Here is a 22327-nt window from a genome sequence, read left to right as displayed (position 1 = left end):
TAACAGGAAAGTGCTCTAAAGTAAAATGAATAGAAGTTATTTTTAAAAGACAAGAGAAACACCAGTGTTCAGTGCAATATTATTCACAATAGCCAAAAGGTTCTAACAGCCTAAATGTCCATCAGGAGATGGATGAAGAAAACGTGGTATATACACACAATGGAATAATATGGATGAACCTTGAAAACACTATGCGGAGTGAAACATGTTAGTCACAAAGGGACAAATACTGCATGATTCCACTTAAATATCTAGGCTAGGCAAGTGGTTACCAGCGGCTGGTGGGAGAGCAGGGAAGAGGGGATTCACTGCTTGGGGGACACTAAGCTTCTATTAGGGGTAGTTGGAAAATTTGGAAACAGTAATGGTTGAAGAACATGACAAACATATAATGTCGCTGAATTTGTACATGTGAAGAAGGTTGAAAAAGCAAGTGATTCGTTACATTTATCTTGTCACAATAAATAAAAAAGCAAGAGAAAATACCTGGTTTATCTAAATTTGGGATGTGCAAACACTAGGTCACCAAGAATTAATTGCTATTAACAACTCTGGTATATATCACATCAGGATTTTTTCAGGTTTGATCTCATTCCCAATTTTTAAAAATAAATTACCTATAGAGTTCCACAATCTCTTGAAACCATCCCCCACTGAAATCCCACCTAATTCTTAAAGATCTTCCATAGTGAGCTGACACGTTTTGGCATTTCACAGCCTGGCATCAGTTTCAAGGCATCAGTCCCTTTAGACACTGGGGTTATAGTAAATAAAATGGATAGAATCATAGCCAGCTGACAGGGCTTTCCTATACACAGATGGAAGTTTAAGTCAGACCAGTTACTTGCCCCGAAGGGAGAGGGCACCTGCGCTCTCCTTTCTGTCCCGGCTCAGTTGCTCACATCTTCTTACTGGAAAAAGTGTGGGCTCCTCTGGGCATCCGGCGGAGGTACCAAGGCATCCATCTACCTCCAGTGCTCTCATAACCCAAGCAGCTGCAGTAGTGGCCGACTCCTTCCCCTAGGAAGCTGCTGAATCTCCAAACACAAACCTTACAAACAGCAATCCTCACAGTGAACACCGACCACTCCTCCATCCTTTGCTTCAGACACGGGGTGTGCTCACCGACTACAGTAGACGCTCTTTTGGATCTGCTTGCTCAATGCTGCTTTTTGGTAGCATTTTTGGGCATGGGACTGGCTATGCTGTAACCTGCATCTGTGCCTCTCTCCCTCACTGGACTGTTAACAATTCTTCTCTTCTTTGGAGGATCTTGGGCACTCAGCACAGATCCCGCTCCTCAAATTGTTTCTCTGTAGGTTTACTGCATGTATAAACCAAACCTGCTGCCTTCCAGTCGATTCTGACAGTGACCCTTGAGGACACAGAACTGCCCCATAGGGTTTCTAAGGCTGTGATATTTTCGGAAGCAGACTGCCACATCTTTCTCCCATGGAGTGGCTGGTGGGTTCAAACCACAGACCTTTTGGTTAGCAGCCAAGTGCTTAACCACTGCACCACCAGGGCTCCTTCTTGCATGTATAAAAAACTAAACCAAACCCACTGCTGTTGAGTTGATTCCAACTCACAGAGACCCTATACGGGAGTGAAATTAAAATACAGTTGTCCCTTCCTCCTGTCTTTTCTTGCTACCTCCTCAGAAGAGTATCAGCTGAACTAATTAGGGGAAAGGTGGAACATGGCAAATATTTCTCTGTAAATAAGGACACCAGAAGACAAACATGACCAATGATTCTTTCAGTAATTACCATACAACAGAAAGGAAGAAACACCACCACAAAAATATAATTAGGATTTCAAAGAACAGAAGTTTACATGCATAATAATCCACACACTTTGAGAACCTCGGTGCTATTTATTATTATACCTACACACAGTTTAAAATACCCAAAGATATACAAAACAAACAATACAAATTTTAAACACTTTTACAAAGATGAAAATATAAAGAAATGAAGACTTGATGGAGTCGATAACAAAGACTTGATAGGGTCACTGTGAGCTGCAATCGACTCAACGGCAGTGGGTTTTGTATGTTAGAATTATAGTGGAGAAAACTGATGAAATCATAATCATTAAAAACAAAACAAAACAAAACCTATTGTCGAGTAGATTCCGACTCATATCGACCCTATGCCTACAGCAAATAACTATTACAACTAAAGCTGATACGATCTTCAACTATTCCTCCTACGTACTGTTGCTATAATTTTAAACTTATGAAAACTTTCACTTTAGGGAACAAAACTGACCACAACGCTATTTCAGGAAAGAGAATTTGAGATGTACAGTATAACGTGACAGGGAGTTCAGTGACGTTCCTACATAAACATTAATCTAATCTTCAGTCCCAACTTTTAAAGCTTAGAACTCTTTAAGCTAATTTCTCCTAATCTGAAACTATTTTTGGTTCACTGCTAACTTTGAAAATATCTTAAGACAATCAATGTGACTTAAAGTCTTTTTTCCTGGAGAGAGGCTCATGTTTTGTCTTTATACCAAAGCATTAAGGCAAGTAAACTTTTCCTTTTCCAAACCAGATTGAGAGGATAGCCATTTGTTTTAAAATGTAGGGCCTAGAACCACTGCAGTTAATCCTACCAATAGGAAATTAAGGCTGCTGTGATTTTCCTTTATATTTAAACCAGAACATTAGATTAGCAACGTTACTGCCTATAAATGTTGAATTTACAACCATTTAGGCTTAAATCACAGGACATTTAAGTATTGCCATTTCTGTCTATATTTCAATTCCAGTTAATAAAATATTGTCTTCACAATGCATACTTAAAAACCTAGGAACACCTTTTTAAGATAAAGTTTGAAAACACAACACAAAGCTGAAACGACCTGACTGCTCCAAGGAGAGGAGCGCTGGGTCTGGCTAGTGCTGGCGCGCTCCGCCCACAGCCCTGCCCGCAGGTCTGCAGGACACACTCACAGGACAGGTGTGGGGCCTTTCAGCACTCTGGTGCGAAAGGGCCTGGCCCTCTATGCCAACAGTGAGATGTGTGGTTTTGCAAGAACCCCTAGGTGCCAGTTAGCGTATATCCTATTTGCTGCAACCTCCTTCTTTGAGGCAAGCCCTTCTAGACATGTGAAGGAGAAAAATGACATAACCTAACCTGCAAGAGATTTCCTAAAATCATTTTCTAGCATGAACATGGACTAGGCTTTGCAGCTATGTACCTGCTGGTTTTAGCACCATATTTTAGCCTGAATTGAGGTAAAGATAAACTCTCAGAGAGCTTTTGGTACAATTACAGTAGCAATCTTGACTGGGGTGTTAACAGCAGTATTCTTTCTGATCATTTAAGTAAGCTGGTTGAAGAACCATTCGCTCCCAAGTATTAAGAAGTCAAGTCACTCTAGCTGTTGCTGTGAAAGGGCAGATGTGCACTTCAGTATAACCTGGGAGATGCAAGTGGAGTAACGGCCCATAGTGAGCCGTTACCACTACAAATATGTTGAGCTTTATTTATTTATTTATTTTTTGCTGTTCCTAATTCTAGTTAAAGATATCCAACAGTACTGTAGAATACACTCTGGAGGTCTGAAAGGGAACCAACTTAAGTATCTGATTCTACTTAGGGAGTAACTTGGGCATGAACTAATAAATTATAAAGCAAGGTGTATAAGCTTTGAGCAAGGGAAATAATACAGCAAAACAAAACTCTCATTGCTGAAATTCAAACTGTGTCATTACTGGGTTGAAGAAGTCAAAGGTTTTGATAAAATACACTGAGCCATTATCACAAGGCCAGCTTATCAAATGGCATCGCCCAGAAATTCCATGTTTTAGGGCATGGTCAAGTTTTCTGTAGGCAATGCCCAATCACTATCCAGCTCCTACATTTAAACTAGATCAGTCTATTTGTCACCTGCTTATTACATATTCCATTTAATAAAAACGTAACTCACTTCCAACTATTGTAATATGTATAGCTAAACATGTCTCAAACTTGTACTTATCATTTATATAAAGGAATGCAAACGGAAAGAACCTAAAACTCGGCTGAATTTAGGGGGCACAATGTTTCAGAAAATTAAAATAGAGTTAAGAGATAACTAGACAAAATGAGGCAGTTCTCTTATTAGTTCCTAGAAGCAGATAAGGTGAAACAATGTGTAAAATAAAGCACTTAATGAAAACTTTTCAAATTGAAAACTTTTCAAATTGCTTTCCCACTTCCTTTAACATTCCGTTACATATGCAAGAGATAAGAAATCTTAGATATAGCTAACTCTGGGGGGCATAATAAAACTAATTTTTCAAAGGAGAATAATTATATTATTTATCAAATAAATTATAGCCTTGGGGTATAAAGACACTGTTTGGAATTCAGTCAGTCTCCAGTCCGAGCTGGTCTTGGTGCTCAAAGAGATGTTTATCGCTCAGTTCAACCAAGAGTCTTCAAAACACTCATCAGCAGGATTTTCTTCTGACTCTTAGGATTCAGAAGAAAATAGGAGTAACATTCCCCTGCAGCCCACAGAAACATTTTAGGGAAATAATTTAAGGCTTGTACTAAAAGCCTACAAATTCAGCTGAATACTGCAGGCCATTCTTCAAAAAACTCAAGTAAACTATCATTCTTCTTTTATAAATCTGCTGGTGCTAACTGCACCTAACTGGTAATATACATACAGGCGTAGCTTAGCTATGTGCGCAATAATGCAAACTAATATATAAGATCTCGCAGTTCCCTGTCGGTCAGTTCATTAACTTCCATGATCTTCTCTAAGTGTTCCATGTATCGGCCATGGTCCTGCAGGAAGTGAGGGACCCTCATGTTTTCAGTAACTGCCAGTCCTTTTAAGCGATCTACATCTTCATAAGAAACCTAAAAGAGCAGAAGATGGGTTAATTTTAAAACTTAACTACAAGGTACATTTTGAAGAGGAATCTCTCCCATGGATCTTAAATGAAACTTTAAATGCACACACTTGTTTGCCAAATTACTTTAACATCTGCAAAAAGAACAAAAATCAGTGGCTTACTTTCTTTATTAAATAAGGATGTATTTACTTGACTCCTCACAACATGACCATATAAAAAAGGATCAAAAGTCAACATCTGACTTAAAATTCTATCTTGTACCTACTCTGTCTAGAAACAACTAAATATATATGCAAGTGTAATAGGGAGAATCTAAACCTCAACAAATCTCCTGACTAAATAAAACCGAGAAAATAGCTAGGCTATAAATTCCATATTATCAAGTTAGGAAAATTAGCACAATTATACATTGGATTCCCGTTTCTATTTCATTTGAGAAAGATAATGATTTGTGTTAAATTCTTTTGCTTTTATTTTGAATTTTAAGTGTTTTTTTTTAATTTCATATCTCTTTCATTCTCCTGTGTAAGAAACCAATCTTTCCGAGGTATTTATATGAGGTTTAGTGATGGAACTTTTTAGAAGTCCTATAGGTTACCTCTGTATCTTTAAATTCCAAAACATGGTTGAGTTTAAACACTCCTACTGTCATCTAATATTGTTACTGGTATAGAGGGAGGCTTTAAGAACAAGAACATAAATCATGTCTGCATTCCATCTGTATTTTATGAGGTAGTAAATAAATACATGCTGTTGCTGTTAGTTGCCACTGAGTCAGCTTTGACTCACGGCGACCTTATATATAAAGGAATGGACACTGCCTGGTTCTGTGCCATCTTCATGGTCATTGGTATGTTTGAGTCCACTGTTGTGGCTACTGTGTCAATCCATGTTAATGAGAGGTTTCCTTGTTTTCACTGACCCTCCTACCTTACCAAATATTTACTGATACTGGTTATGTTTTAGTAATTCTTAAACCATTCTGAGTTTATTATAGGAGAGAATGAGTAAATGTATTGGTATTTTTGGGAAACAAGGTTCTCATTTTAGAAGAAGGGAGATATAAACATGGAATGGGATGGGAGATGTGAAAGAACCTTGTGGTGCTACATTTCAACTGAAATGCCTGTTTGATTTAAAACAAATATATATGGTTTGCTCACTGAAAAGGTCTAGAAGCAATGGTGTAGGGTAGCAATAAGCATCCCCAGTGCTCAGATCTTGTTTTCTAAATACCATTTCCTACTAAAAAGAATCAAGGATTCCTTGGAGAAATGATTGATCTCAGATTTGGCAGGGAAAGTATAAGCCCCAAACATTTCAGTATGCCAGAACACATGAAGAAGTGTTTTAAAAAAAGGGGCGGGGGCAGGCTTTCAAGGGTTGAATAAAAAAGAACAAATCTATAGTGGTACTACAAACAGGGGAGGAGGGGAGTGATAGAAGAAATAATAGAATAAGAAAATCTCTATTTTGGTACCATTAGTGCAATACTTGGGGCCCTGGTGGTGCAATGGTTAAGAGCTCAGGCTGCTAACCAAAAGGTCAGCAGTTGGAATCCACTAGCCACTCCTTGGAAACCCTATGGGGCAATTCTACTACTCTGTCCTATAGGGTTGCTATGATTCAGAATTGACTTGACAGCAATGGGTTTTAGTGTAATACTTGATATCAGGCAGAGATCATGAATAGATGTTAAAATCATTTCTTGACAGGTCGTTGGGGAACAGTGCATTCACAGGTATCACCCCACAGATTACTCATTAATGTGATGGGGGAAAGGTACCTTTATAATGGAGAGATCTGGCAGTTACTAACTTAACCAGCTGTTCAAACGCAGCATCACCAATAATGGGACAAAGTCACATTATGTGCTTTCTAATGTGACGTAGTATTCTTGCAAAAAAAGTTTAACCTGAATCTAATCATGAGAAACCATCTCATCTATCAATCCAGATTGCAGGAGTTCTCATGAATACTGTCCTGACTATTAAAAGTGTCATGAAAAACAAAAATGTTAGAGCACAGGACTATTCTAGATTAAAATGGATTTAAAAAGACAAACTAAATGCAATGCATGAATCTTGACTGGATCTTGGGTCATAAAAAAAGCTACAAAGGACATTTTGGGGTAAATTTGAAGTGGACTGCATCTTAGATATTATTATTAAATTAATTATAAATTTATTAAATAAGAAAATGGTATTAAGGTCATGTCAGAGAATGTCCTTGTTCTTAGCAGATACATGCTGAAGTATTTAGGGATGAAATCCTATGTCTACTGCTTACTTTAGAATACTTTCAAAAAAGATGTGTATAAAAATAAAAACACATATTCCCAAATTTCTTACTCCCGTCTTTATCTTTTATTAACCACAAAGAAATTTTACAACCATCTTTCTTCCCTCCTATGATCACATAAAGGGCACTTACTCCAACAATAAACTAAAAACAGTTTGACCCTGAGTCTTATTTAACCATGAAGTCAAGCTGCAGACCTGTGACCTGCTGTGTTTGGGGACTATGTGCTGCTGGTTTCGCTCACCTTTCCCAGGGCGGTCAGCAGATGAAAGTCGATGGTCTCTCTGTATCGCAGGATTTGAAGGATTCCGTCCAAGTATACCTGGTCTTTACTGAAACACCCTGGAGGAACCAGAATAGTGTTTACTTTCTGATGTTTAAGCAAATACTAAGTAATCAGGCACTAATCTATTTCCTTTACTGCAGGAACCAGTCCTGTATAAAAACTCTAATTTGCCACAAGTTTATTTTTATTTAACTATCTTCATAACAAAAAAATGTGAGGTCTTGGGAGGAGCCATGATAATATGCAGACTAGTAATTTCTCTACTCCCAGCCCTCCCCCACCCTCAATAACTAAAATAACATTTTTTCCCCTAATTATAAAGAATAACTAGTAATTTCAAACATATGACTTTTATAAATCATTATCCCAACCCTCCAACTCCCAGTCATCAAATCACAACCATCACGCCCATCCTGCAATGAAGGTGTTTGGAGGGGGAGGGCTGGGAGCTGGTGGGGTTTTCCAGCAGCAGGTCTCAAAGGAGGCAGTGTGGAGACAGTCGATTTACATCAGAATCACCTAGGGAGTGTTTTCAAATTATACCCCTCCTCCCATTAAAAAATGACTATGGTTTGAAACCACTCTCTAGGTGATTTTGATACCATTTCTCCCTATGAAAACAAGAATCAGAACTCTATTTTAAAGCACGTGATTTAAAGAACATGTAGGTTTAAAAATATAAAAACTGCGGATGAAGAAGGCATGAAAAGTAGGAATAGCTCGCAAGATCTGAACCTAGTTAGAAAAGGATGTTCTGCTTACAAAGAAAACCTTTCTCCTATCCTGACACAGCTTGAGTTTTTAAAAATTTTGCTCTATTAAATGGACTAAAATTCTACCTACAAGGAGATTCATATATTCAGGAATTATTATTATGGTGTTAGAATTGATAACAGCATGGGGATTCTGCAAAAAAAAAAAAAAGCTGTCCTTATCAGAGATGCACACTGAAGCATTTATGGCTAAAAGGATAAGACACCTGGAGTTCACTCTAAAATACCACAGGAAAACAGGAAGTTGAGAGAATAGATGAATCACAATTAGAAAATGTTAATCACTGTTGAGACTGGGTAATGTATTAACGAGTGTTCAGCATATCAACTGTTCTTCTATTGTGTATGTTTGAAAATTTCCATAATAAAGTTTTTTAAAAAAAGTATGTGAAGACAAAAAGAAGCCCAGTCTTTAAAAAAAATGTAAAGTGTCTCCTCCAGAGTGTCAAGGGCAACACAAAACCCCCTGTACCTGAATACAGATCCCCAAAATACAGGAGAGGGGATCTAAGAGAGACGGAAAATGGCAGCCAGACTGTTGTTCTGAAAACTTAGCCTGGAGGCAGCTCTGCAAACACGAAAAGCAGTGGACAGCCATCCTGCTCTTTCCTGCTTCCTGTCCTACCTGGTCCCGGCTCTCAGGCACCACCACACTTTAGTGCAATTACATCACAGGTTGCCATCATTGTTGCCATTAAGTCGATCCCGACTCATGGCGACCCCATGTATGCAGAGCAGAACTGCTCTACAGGGTTTTCAAGACTGTGACCTTTTGGAAGCAGATTGCCAGGCGTCTGGGTGGGTTGGAATCGCCAACCTTTCAGCTGGTAGTTGGGCATCAGATTAGTTCAATATATCTACACATTTTCTTCTAGAAGTATTTTTAAACTGTTTATTTATTTGGAACTTGGAAATCCTTGCTCAAGCCAGTGATGACTGTGTTATGAGCCCAGGCCATATTAACATTCATTACATTACAGGTAAAAAATGTTAATGTGGGCTGGGTTGGTAACACAACCGTCACTGGCTTGAGTAAGTATTTCCAAGTTCCAAGTATTTTTAGAAGAAAAGGGATATAGGGATAATGAACTAATCTGAAAGTCAAAATAACTTTTCCTAATTCTTATCTTTTTTCCAAAGGCATTTCTGTATTGCCTTACAATCTGCTGCTTGTATTGTAAAAAAATTAAAAAAAAAAAAAAAAAATCTGTTCCTGGGCAATCTGAAGTCTTAAAACTGTGGACAAAAATTTTAAACTTTCTACAAGAGTAGTATACTTACTTAGAACCAGAACTGCTTCTGAAGATCAACACGCACTATGATTTGTACTCCTTGTTTTATTTTCTTTAGACAAATAATAAAAATAATAATAATAAAAGAATAGTACTAGGAATCCCCAGTGAAACAACAGATTGAGGCAAGGGTCATCCACAGAGGCTAAAACCATTACATGAAACTGCTGGAAAACAGGATATTCACACAGGCTCTATCACCTCACAGAGCACTTATTAGTTACAAAGGGGAAAATGTACTTTTAAAAGGAAATCGTTCACAGTCACCACCTTAAACAAGGTCAAACTTAGCATCTCCAATGGTGGGATAATCTATCATCATGTGGCTCCTGATGTGATCCAACATTACTTATGTAATATTGTTTGCCCTGAATCTAAATCGCAAGCAATCAAACACATCCAGATTATGGGCCATTCTGTAAGAATACTGGCCTGGATTTTCAATAAAAGGTCAGTATACTCTGGCCTATAGGGTTGCTATGAGTCAGAACTGACTCAACGACAATGGGTTTGGTTTTTTGCTTTTTTTTATCATGAAAAACAAAAGAGGTGGGGAAGATTGCTTCATATTAAAAGAGGCTAAAGAGACATAGCCACCAAAAGTAATCTGTGAACCCCGACTAGATCTGAATGTTTTGTCTTTTTTTTCAAACAGCTATAAAGAACATTTTTGGAACAGTGGGGAAACTTAAATATGGTCTGTGTATTAATTGATATCACTGAATTAATGTTCATTTTCTTAAGTGTGATAATGATATTTATGCTCACGTTTGTAGGGATGAAATGTCATGTTTACATTAAAAAAAAGACCTCAAATCAACAGCCTAACTTTACAACTTGAGGAACTAGAAAAAGAAAAGCCAACTAAGCCTAAAGAAGGACATAACAAAAATCAGAGCAAAAATAAATGAAATAGAGAACAGAAAAACAACACAGAGAATCAGTGAAACCAGAAGTTAGTTCTTTGAAAAGGTTACTAAAATCGACAAACCTTTAGCTAGACTGACAAAGAGAAAAAAAAGAGAAGGTTCAAATAACTAAAATCGGAAACGAAAGTGGGGACATTACTACTACCAACCCTTCAGAAATAAAAAAGATCTTAAGAGAATATTATGAACAGCTGTATGTCAACAAATTCAATAAATGAAATGGACAAATTTCTAGAAACACATACTATCTAAATTGACTCAAGAAGAAATAGAAAATCTCAACAGACCCATAACAAGTGAAGAGACAGAACCAGTAGTCAAAAAACTACCCCCACAAAAAAAGTTCTTGGACCAGGTGGCTTCACTGGGGAATTCTATCAAACATTTAAAGAAGAATTGATACCAATCCTTCTTAAACTCTTCCAGAAAATAAAAGAGGAGGGAACACTTTCTCACTTATTCTGTGAGGTCAGCATTACCCTGATACCAAAGCCAGATAAAGCCACCACGAGAAAACTACACACCAATATCCCTTATGAATATAGATGCAAAATTCCTCAACAAAATACTAGCAAACTGAATCCATTATTAAAAGGATTATACACTATAACCAAGTGGGGTTTATCTCAGGAATGCAAGAGTTGTTCAGCATTAGAAAATCAGTGTAATATACCACATGATCATCTCAATCAACACAGAGAATGCTTTTGACAAAATACAACACCTTTCATGATGAAAATACTCAACAAGCTAGGAATAAAAGGCAAATTCCTCAATATGATAAAGGGCATTTAGAAAAACCCCACAGTTAACATCATACTCAATAGAAAAAGTCTGAGAACTTCCCTCTTAAGATCAGAAACAAGACAAGGGTGCCCACTCTCACAATGATATTCAATACTGTACTGAAAGTCCTAGTCAGAGCAATTAGGCAAGAAATAAAAGGTATCCAAATCAAGAAGGAAGAAATAAAACTATCTCTTTCTGCAGATGACATGATCCTGTATACAGAAAATTCCAAACAATCCACAAATGATTTCAGCAAAGTTGCAGGGTACAAGGTTAATACAAAAGAATCAGCTGGGTTTCTAAACACTAGCAATGAGCAATCTAAAAAGTTAAGGAGAAAGTTCTATTTACAATAACATCTAAAACAAATAAACACCTAGAAACAAATTTAACTAGGAAGATGAAAGACTTGTTCACTGAAAACTACAAAACATTACTAAAAGAAATTATAAAACCTGTTGCCATCGAGTTGATTCTGACTCATAGTGACCCTAGAAGACAGAGGAGAACTGCCCCATAGGGTTTCCAAGGCTGTAATCTTTACAGAAGCAGACTGCCATAACTTTCTCCCGCAAAGGAGCTAATGGGTTCGAACCACAGAAAAACAGAAAATAACAAGTGCTGACGAGAATGTGGAGAAATTAGAACCCTCATCCATTGGTGGTGGGACTGTAAAATGGTGTAGCCACTATGGAAAACAGTATGGCAGCTCCTCAAAAAGTTAAACACAGAATTACCATACAATCCAGCAATTCTTCTACCCAAAAGATGGAAGCAACGTAAATGTCCATCAACAGACAAATGGATAAACAAAATGTGGTGTATGTGTGTGTATATATATATATACACATACATATGTACATACACAATGGAATACTACTGAGCTATAAAGAGAAGTGAAGTTCTGACGCATGCTATGACACGGATGAACGCTGAAAACATGCTGAGTGAAATGTCAGTCACAAAAGGACAAATATTGTATGATCTCACTTATGTGACACATCTAAAATAGGCAAATGCACAAAGTTTATTAGTGGTTACCAGTGGTAGCAGGAGGAGGAAATGGGACTTACTGCTAAAAGGGTACTGAGTTACTGTTAAGAGAGATGAAAAAATATGGAAACAGATGGTGGTGATGGTCACACAACATGGTGAATGTAGTTTATGTCACTTAATTGTACATGTAAAAATAGGTGAAATGACAAATGTTTTGTTATATATCTTCTACCACAAAAAATTAAAAAAAAAAAGAATCAAACAGAACACCACCAAGAAAGTAGAAAGACGACCCAAAGAATGGAAGAAAATATTTTGCAAATCATTTATCTGACTAAGGGCTTGTATCTAGAATATGTAAGTAACTCTTACAACTCAATAATAAAAACACAAATAACCCAATTTAAAAATGTGCAAAGGATCTGAATAGACAATTTTCCAAAGAAGATATCACAAATGGCCAGCAAGCACATGAGAAAATGCTGAATATCATTAGCCACCATGGAAACACAAATCAAAATCACAAAGAGATAAGCACTTCACACTCACTAGGATGGCTACAATATGTATTTTTTTAATGAAAATAAGTTTGATGAGGATGTGGAGAAACTGAAACTCTCATTCACTTTTGATAGGAATGTAAAATGATGCAGACACTTTAGAACTGTGTGGCAGTTCCTCAAATGGTTAAACAGTTACCATATGACCCAACGATTCCACTCCTAGGTTTACACCCAAGAGAAATGAAAACATGCCCACACAAAAACCTGTATACAGATGTTCACAGCAGCATTAATTCAACAGCCAAAAAGTGGAAGCAATCCAAATATTCAACAACTCATATATGGATAAATATAGTATATCCATATAGTAGAATATTATTCAAGAATGAAAATAAATGAAGTACTGATTCGTGCTACAACATGGATGAACCTTGAAAATATTATGCTAAGTCAGGCACAAAGAAAGAAGCCAGTCACAAGTTACCACATTATTATATGATTCCATTTATAGGAATGTCCAGAATAAGCAAACCTATAGATAAACTGAAAGCAGAATAGTCGTTGCTTAGAGTTGGGGTTGGGGGAGGGAATAACTGCTAATGGGTGTGGGTTTCTTCTTGGGGGTGATGAAAACATTCTAAAATTGATTGTGGTGATGGCTTACAACTCTGAGTATTTTAAAAACCACTGAATTGTACACTTTAAATGGGTGAATTGTATGAGTTATATCTCAGTAAAGCTGTCTGAAAAAGTCATAGAGAAAGAAAACAAAAATGGCAAAATGTTAACAACTGGTGAATCTAAGTGGAGGATGTATGGGTGTTCATTCTACTGCTATTTTCATATTTCTGTAGGTTAGAAATTTTTCAAAATGAGCTGGGGAAAAATAATGCTAAGAAAGTGTGGTTTGGGAAAACTAACACTGACATCATGTAACAAAGGTTTAATTTTTCAAAAGTGAATGAATGCTCTGATTGGGGAATTAGGAAGTGACCAAAATCACTAGAAAACAACCCAGTAAGTCAGAAAACCTAGTCAGAGACACCTACCTGGTTGGGAAGTATCAGTCCAACCCCTCTTGGCTCGTACGCAATAATCCCATCTTGTATTGGGGTCCTTCACAAACTTCCCAATATCTCTGAAGAGTTCGCAAAAAGACATTTGGCTGGCTTGATAGACAGTATAGTAGAGGAGGGCAGCTCTCCATAAAAAGGGGTCTTTTCTAAACAGGACACTGTGAATACTTGCCAGTCCTTCCTCCGTGGGGTTGTTTGGTTTCAGCTCATGTTTTTTACGGCCAGTCCAACTGTTCCATGGCTGCTGGAGGTTGTTAATACCTCGAAAATAATGTGTGCCTGTGGAGGAGAAAAGTGCCTAAATCACAAGAAATGCCATTCTTGTTTTAATTCTCCTCCAAAGAAAGACTCCATCAGCAAATTCTAAAATCCATCTGATGTTGCCTCCAAATCAAAACCAAGTAGAAAATGACCTGATCCTAAAGACTTTTGGGTCTGAAAGAGTACTAGCCTTCAGAAGGATCCCATGTCTCATTAGAGGAGGTATAATAGAGGAGGTATAAACTTTATAATGATTTACTTTTTTAAAGGAAAGAATCATAGACTTAACATTTGAAAAGAATCTTGGCACTTAATTCAACTCTATGGAGTTAAGGTGGGGGAACTGAAATCCAGAGGTTAAATGATTTTCCAAGCTTAATAAAGCTAAACAGTGCCCTAAAAAAATCTAATTTGAAATGATACATTAATATATTAACTTCAGTCCAAGTGAAACTTACTCAATTCATGACTTTTTGCCAAATAGTACTAAAAAAAAAATCTTTAAAAAAAAAAAATTTCCTTAAAGCTAATTCCTGATATTACAAATGAGCAAATGGAACAGGGTTGCCCTTACCTATTTCATGCCTCAGCATTCCCTCCAGCCAGTGCTCACGTGCAGTGGAAACATTGATGGTCAGGGTTGGACACCCATTTACTACTGTCATTGAAGCTCGGGACAGCAAGTCCTCAGTGAGATGAACTACAATCTAAGGAGCAAGAAGAAAATACATTTATATAAAATAAAATACAAAGGAGAGGGGAAAAAGCTTTCACTGAAAACAATGGACCTATAAATTAACACTTTTGTTTGTTTGTTTACAACCACCCTGAATCTCCCTGAAACCAAGAGGACAAAATGTAGAGCCAATCACCTTTGACTGTTCCGATTTCAAGTCTTTGGGAACCCAAGAACTTTTATTGGCTTGTGTCATGGATTGAACTGTGTCCCCCCCAAAAATGTCTGCCAACTAGGCTAGGTCATGATTCCCAGTATTGTATGACTGTCTACCATTTTATCATCTGATGTGATTTCCCTATGTGTTGTAAACTCTATCACTATGATGTAATAAAATGGATTAGCAGAAGTTATACTGATGAGGTCTACAAAACTAGATAGTGTCTTAAGCCAATCTCTTTTGAAATATAAAAGAGAGAAGCAAGCAGAGACACGTGGGAACCTTATACCACCAAGAAAGCAATGCTGGGAGCAGAGCACATCCTTTGAACCTCAGGTTCCTGCGCTGAGATGCTCCCAGACCAAGGGAAGACTGATGCATCACAAAGACCTTCCTCCAGAGCCAACAGAGAGACAAAACCTTTCCCTGGAGCTGATGCCTTGAATTTGGACTTCTAGCTTACTTGACTGTGAGAGAATAAATTTCTCTTTGTTAAAAGCCATGCACTTGTGGTTATTTCTGTTATAGCAGCACTAGATGACTACAACAGGCTGTAAGAAAAGTAGAGGGCTGTGCTGAGGAAGACACCAAGGACTTAGAATTGTACCCCTGGTGTGTTCTCAAATACAGTCCCTGGCTAAAATCATGCAAAGGAAGGTACAGAAGCGAGTCCTGTTCACTGCAAGTGGTTAAGGCTTATTTTGTGACTGACTACTAAGAACTTACTATTAATAAGAGAGGCCACTGGGGAAAATATCTTTATTAATAATTCTCATAAAACAATTCACATAACCCCACAGGCTATACTGAAACAGCAGTAAGAAAAGAAAAGGAAGACAGTGAGCACAACAAAACAATTCTATGCAACAGGAACTTAGGTGTACAGTATTCAGTGAGAATCAGGGTGACAAATTTAATGAGTAGGGTTTGGAAAGCAAAACCTGCAGGAAAAAAAATGTGGCACTGACAGAGAGTTAAAATGTCACAGTCACTCGTGTTCCCACGAGACTCACCTCACCCAGGCAGCCTTCTTTCATCATGTACTTCCTAACATGACTCCAGATTCGAGTTTTGGATAGCAGACTACCACCAGTGGCCTGTTCAAATTTCTCATAACTTCCGTATTTCTGTAAAGTCAGTTCCATAATATTGATGGACTGTAAAAGAAACAGTACAATGTTTCTTGAACATTATAATGAAATGTTCAATGATAATGAAAGAAAACGGCCTCATACTGAGATGAGTAACAAGCCATTTGTTATTTATCATGACTTTTTCTGCTTATTGACTTCCAAATTAAACTAACGCACCTTTCTAATCCTAAACAGCTTTCCCTCATTTTCACAAATGCCTGCGTACTTAGAAATAATCTCCCTTTGTTCCTTTCTCCTTAACACGCTGACAGAAAGGGGTTCAAGTACCACACACATTGTCAACATCTGACAGGCTGAGAAGCTAGAGCAGAAAGGTTCCTTGGCTTCTCAGAGATCATTTGTTGATTTGACGGAACTGAGTGGAAAGTATGCCTACACACTATCCACTAGATTATAATTACCATTTGGATAAAGAAAAAAAATCAAAGTTTTAAGAACATACAAAAGAATCAACCAGTCTTTTTTGACAAGCCTGCAAAATCTGATGTTTTCTTGGGCTACTCTTTTTCAAAAGACAGTCTCAACATTACTAAGAACAATTTTTCCTTTCATTCAGGGCTATTGATTTTTCAATCTTCACGAACTTTCACATCAAAGGAACATGAAAGTTGAGATATTCTTCTCTAAACACAGATGCAGAATTAAAGACCCAAAAAAAAGAAACTGGTAATGAGTCACAAATCATCAGTATCTACGGGAAAGCCTCTAAGCATCTTTGCCTAAAACAAACAAAAAACCCAAACCCATTGCCATTGAGTCAATTCTGACTCACAGAAACCCCATAAATTTGCCTAAAAGAGAAGAAAACGTAAGAAGAAAAGTGCTCTTCGAAGACCTTTTGGGTAATAAGCTAGAAAATTCATATAGATATTATATGAATTCTGTAGTTTGGGGACTGTCATCAGAATAGTGACAAATTATTAAAGGTACTGGTTCTAGAGTCAGACTAGCCGGTTGAAATCCTAGCTCTGTCACCTTCTGGTTGTGTAATCATGAGCAAGTCACTAAACTTGCTACTCAGTCTCCTATAGGGATAACAATAATGTCTACTTCATGTTTTTGTTGAGAAAATTTAGTCAACACTTGTAAAGCACAGAATCTGGACACATAATAGGAGTCAACGTATTTAACTTTTACTACATCATCATCACTGGTATGTTACCAGTCTTTATAAACAGCAACACTGTAGAACACAGGCATGACAGAAAAGTTCACATACTGTAAGTTAAAATTTAACATGTACATCCCCACTGGAAAAATACTCGTTTCTAACAAACCAGGCAGGTATAAAGTTATCATAACAAGAAATGGCCTCAATAGGCTGTGCCTGGCTTCTGTTCCCAAAACCACCCTTGCTATTCAAAGTGTGCTCCAAAGGCCTGCAGCATCGTCACCACCTGGGAACCTGTTTCAAATGTCGGATTTTGACCCCTCATCACTCCCAGGCCTACTGAATCAGAATCTGCATTATAACAAGATCCGCAGTGGTTTGTGTGCACAGTAAAATGTAGAAGGATCTCAAGAGAAGGGAGCACACAGCACAAGTACACCAGAGGTTGATTTATTCAAGTGACAACTAGGATAATTAAAAGCACAGATTGGAACATAATTAAAAACTCATTTTAGCAGATTAGCAAAACTGTTTTGCATACATCTGTCTGATGGTCACTAACCAAAAAAAAAAAAAAACTAAACCCACTGCTATTGAGTTGACTCTGACTCATAGCCACCCTGTAGGACAGAATAGAACCGTCCCATAGGGTTTCCAAGGCTGCATATCTTTCGGAAGCAGATTGCCACATCTTTCTCCCACAGAGTGCCCGGTGGGTTCAAGCCACAACCTTTTGGTTAGCAGCCAAGCACTTAACCACTGCGCCACCAGGATTCCTTAAACCCTAGTCATCCATGTATCAGAGTGAGAAGAATGTGAGAAATTTGGCCTTAAGAACTACAGAAGAAAGAGGAGTGGTACCATCTGTATTGGGCTGATATTTAGATCTAAAAAAGGTTAAAAAAATGTTTTTCTATTATAACACTGCTTATAAATTTTTTTAAGTACGTACTTAATTTTGGATAAAATTAGCTTTTCTAGGCATACGCTTACAAGAAAAATGTGATTTCTGGTTACTATTTATTATAACAGACAGGAAACGGTCTAGAGAATTAAGAAAAATTCAAATACAGGTAATCCTTCTTATCACAGACAACTGATACTAGAAGTCTGAGTGAACATTTTCATAATAGGGAGCAAAAGTTCTGACTGGGAATTATACTGAAAAAAGTGCCTTGTAAATAGCAGATGAAGAAACCTTACCTTGACAATTCAATGTTTAGGGAAGATTTATACTTAGGGGATAATTATGATTCAAGGAGAAGGCACAATTCAAAATAAAGTTATAATAGTGATAAACCCAAATAACCAATATAAAATATGTAAAGGAAAAACTCAGAAATGCAGGATAAAAAGGACAGAAATAATTGTTGGGAGAGACATTAATAAACTACTCAGTTTTTTTTTTAATTGTTGTTGACAATATATACAGCAGAAGGTACACCAACAGTTTCCACATGTACAATTCAGTGACACTGATTATATTCTTTGAACTGTACAACCATTCTCTCCTTTTCTGAGTTGTTCTCCTCCATTAACATAAATTCACTGTCCCTCCAAAGGTTTCTAATCTTTTGAGTTGCTGTTAGCAATTTGATCCCATATAGATAGTTCTTAAAAGAGCATAATGCTGGAGGCTGACATGCTTTACTAGTTAAGCTAAACTATCATTTGGTTTTAAAAAGACTTCAGGGGCTATTTTTGGTCTAAAGTTTAAAGATTATCTCAGGGCAGTAGTTTCAGAGATTCATCCAGTCTCCCTGGCTCCAGAAAATCTGGACTCTATGAAAGTTTGGAATTCTATTCTGCATCTCCCCCTTTTTGGTCAGAATTCTTCTGTAGAATCTTTGATCAAAATGTTCAGTAATGGTAGCCAGCCACCATCCAGTTCTTCTGGTTTCATGGCAAAGGAGGCAGCTGTTCATGGAGGCAATTGCCACATATTCCATGTACTCCTCCTATTCCTGACTCTCCTTCTTCCTCTGTTGCTCCAGGCAGAGACCAACTGTCGTGCCTTGGATGGCCACTTGCAAGCTTTTAAGACCCCAGGCACTACACCTTGATCTAGGTGGTATAACAGGACCACTAAACATGTTATTAGGCCAATTAACTGGGATGTCCCATGAAATCAGGACCCTAAACCTTCAAACCAAGGAACCAAATCCCATGAAGTGTTTGGCTGTACCTAAGCAGCCTCAGCAGATACTTTTTTTGGTCGCTGCTGTAAATATATCTATCACACAACTTTTGCCAATTCAACTTTTTACCGGTGTACAATTTACTGACAACAATTACATTAATCAGCTGTGTAACCCTACCCTTAATCAATGCAATTTTTCCACCACCATAAACCAAAACTCAATACTCCATAAGCAGTAACTCCCCTTCCCACCTCCCTCCCATCCCTGGCTAAACCACTCAGTTTTTGACAAGCAAAGAAAACAACCAAACAAAAGAAAATAGAGAGATCTTGAAGAAATTCTTAACTAGGGTGAATAAATAAGATATTCTTCAGAGGACGGTTTCAAAGAAAACCTTATTAAAGCAGTTATGAAATGCTAACTCCTATGTTTAGTGTGAACTTGGTGGAACTCAAACAAGAAATGGCTTAACTTTTTTCTCTCCAATCACTACTTTCAGTTTGCTATCCAGAATATGCCTTTACTGTCTCCAAACATCTCAACCAGTTTCTTTAGCTTTCCAGTAACTTTCAAGTATTAACAAAAGTCCATTCCAGGTCAGTTTCACCAGTTTAAAACTTCAATCAAACATTCAATTTAAACCTCTTTTCCCTCCCGGAACAGACTCAAAGGTACAATGAGTGATTTCATTCCTTCTCATTCCCCACTCTGTCTTCTGGGCCTCCCTTTCCCTTCAGTACATTGGTTTAGGAGAAAGGGGTGAACAGCGCCTCCATCATCAGTTCAACGGTGGTCATCCTCCCTTGATTTGCATGCAGAGGCAGGCTATCACGGTTCTTCAAGGCCCCAGTACAGGGGGCTCTGCTACACAGTTCCTGACTAGCCCCCTGCCAAAAGACTCTTTTTTCCAACAGTCTCTAGGCAAGAAGCCCCCTAGAGAGGGCTGGTAACAAAATGATTTCTTTGAAATTAAAAAACTCAACTGGGAACAGCTTAACCATCTAACTGAATTACTGTACACCCACTATATGAAATGTATACAATCCCTGAAAATGATGCTGACAGAAAAGAAATGAAGCTGACAAGAGCTTTAAATGAAAAACTATGACATGTAAACAAAAGTAGGCTAAACTCAGTTGGAATATTATTATGTATAAGAGAAGGAAAATGCACTAATACAGTAAAAATACTTATCTGTGGGTGGTGGGCTTATGGGATTTTTATTTTCTTCTCCACATTTTTCCAAGTTTGACCCTACAGGACAGAGCAGAACCGCCCCATAGGGTTTCCAAGGAGCAGCTGGTAGATTCGAACTGCCAACCTTTTGGTTAGCAGCCGAGCTCTTAACACTGTGCCACCAGGGCTCCAAGTTTCTATACTGAACATATATTACTTTTATAACTGGCAAAATATAATAAATGTTTAAGTGCCCTCTACTTTGGAATCTCCAGGCCTTTCTATCCCCCATCTAATCACCTCCTGCCAGCCACTTGCCAGTTAGTCACTGATATCCCTTTTTCAGGAGTATTTGCATTTAAAAGGAAATACATATGAGGGAAAAACACTAAAAAACTAAAAGAGAGAATTTCTATAACAGACTTCATTAGGGCAGATTGCTGGTGGGGGAAAGGTGGGTATGCCTTGCATTACTGAAGTCAGCTCATGGGGCAGACAGCCACTTTCCTCATTTATATGAAAATCTAGCCTCATCTTGCCCACAGACACCAAATAAACTCTGTTTCCTTCCAACTCTAAGAATAGCAAAAACAAATACTACTTCATTATGTAAGTGATGTGACATTACATATTTTCATAAATCAGTTTTAAAACTACTAGAACCAAAACCCCTTACATACACCTATCCCTATTGTGCATTCCTCAGTTCCCTAGTCCACATGAATCTGTCTTTGCATCTTTGGTGTCCACTTTATAACTTGGCCAACAACTCTAGCACCATGTTAGAAATCTACTCCTGAGTTCCACAAGGCACATTATATCAGTTGGGATTATGCCTCTAATCAAAAATGGGTTGAAAAGGCTCCCAAACATAACTGTGCCTTTTTGAAAAATACTGAGCCAAGAAACTATGTATCTTTTGCTAAATTATGGAATAGTACATTATCTCTGCTCACAAATCAATCATTTATGAATCCTTCCTCTTTAGAGAATAAGAGAATACTATTTTTAATAAAGCTTTGTATATCTTACAGGCATTAAAAAAAAAGATTTTCAGAGAGGTGGAACTTAGAGCAAAGAGGAAACACATACAAAATAACAATTGTTCTACGAGAAGGAAATGGTCCTATTTCTCTCCTAATCTGGACGTCAATTATAACGCTACACAAAACAGAACAGAACCATCAGTCGTGATGCCACAGCACTGCCACCTCGTGATGCTGTACAAGTGCTCTTAGTCTCCTTTATTAAAACAAGAAGAGTGATCCAAGTCTTTTCAACCAATGGTGCTGCGACAATTAGATATCCACACAGCAAAGAATGAAGTTGGACCCCTACCTCTTATCATCTATAAAAATTAACTCAAAACGAACAAAAGACCTAAAGCTATAACACTCTTAGAAGACAACATTGGTGTAAATCTGTGACCTTGGATTAGGCAATGGTTTCTTAGATATAACACCAAAAGCAAAAACAACAAAGCAAAAAAGAGATTAGATGGACTTCATCAATATTAAAAGCTTTTCTGCTTCAAAGGACACTATCAAGAAAATGAAACGACAATCCACATAATCAAAGAAAATGTCTGCAAAGCTTACTATCTGATAAGGGATTTGTATCTAGAATATATAAAGAACCCCTACAACTTAATAATAGAAACATAAACCATTTAAAATATGGGCAAAGAATCTACATGGTTTTCAGGAAAATATACAAGTGGCCAATAAACAAATGAAAAAATGCTCAACATCATTAGCCATCAGGGAAATGCTAATCAAAACC

General features: G+C 37.5%; 1 protein-coding gene across 3 annotated transcripts in view; it reads right to left on the bottom strand.

The window, feature by feature from the left end:
- Positions 1-4387: 4387 nt before the first annotated feature.
- Positions 4388-22327, bottom strand: part of MATCAP2 (microtubule associated tyrosine carboxypeptidase 2) — an 81560-nt gene continuing 63620 nt past the window's right edge. The window contains exons 2-6 of one of the 3 annotated variants that reach the window (XM_004385305.3): positions 15977-16120; positions 14642-14774; positions 13780-14085; positions 7407-7504; positions 4388-4865 (exon numbers count right to left, since the gene is read on the bottom strand). In XM_004385305.3, the coding sequence (XP_004385362.1) occupies positions 4704-4865; positions 7407-7504; positions 13780-14085; positions 14642-14774; positions 15977-16120 (843 nt within the window). In that variant the 3' untranslated portion in view covers positions 4388-4703. The remainder of the gene's footprint in view (positions 4866-7406; positions 7505-13779; positions 14086-14641; positions 14775-15976; positions 16121-22327) is intronic. The other 2 variants (XM_004385304.3, XM_023739576.1) reach the window with 2 other exon arrangements.

The sequence above is a fragment of the Trichechus manatus genome, unplaced genomic scaffold (genome assembly GCF_000243295.1).
Source record: "Trichechus manatus latirostris isolate Lorelei unplaced genomic scaffold, TriManLat1.0 scaffold00137, whole genome shotgun sequence".
Classification (NCBI taxonomy): Eukaryota; Metazoa; Chordata; class Mammalia; order Sirenia; family Trichechidae; genus Trichechus; species Trichechus manatus.
This window is presented reverse-complemented; position numbering and strand designations above follow the sequence as displayed.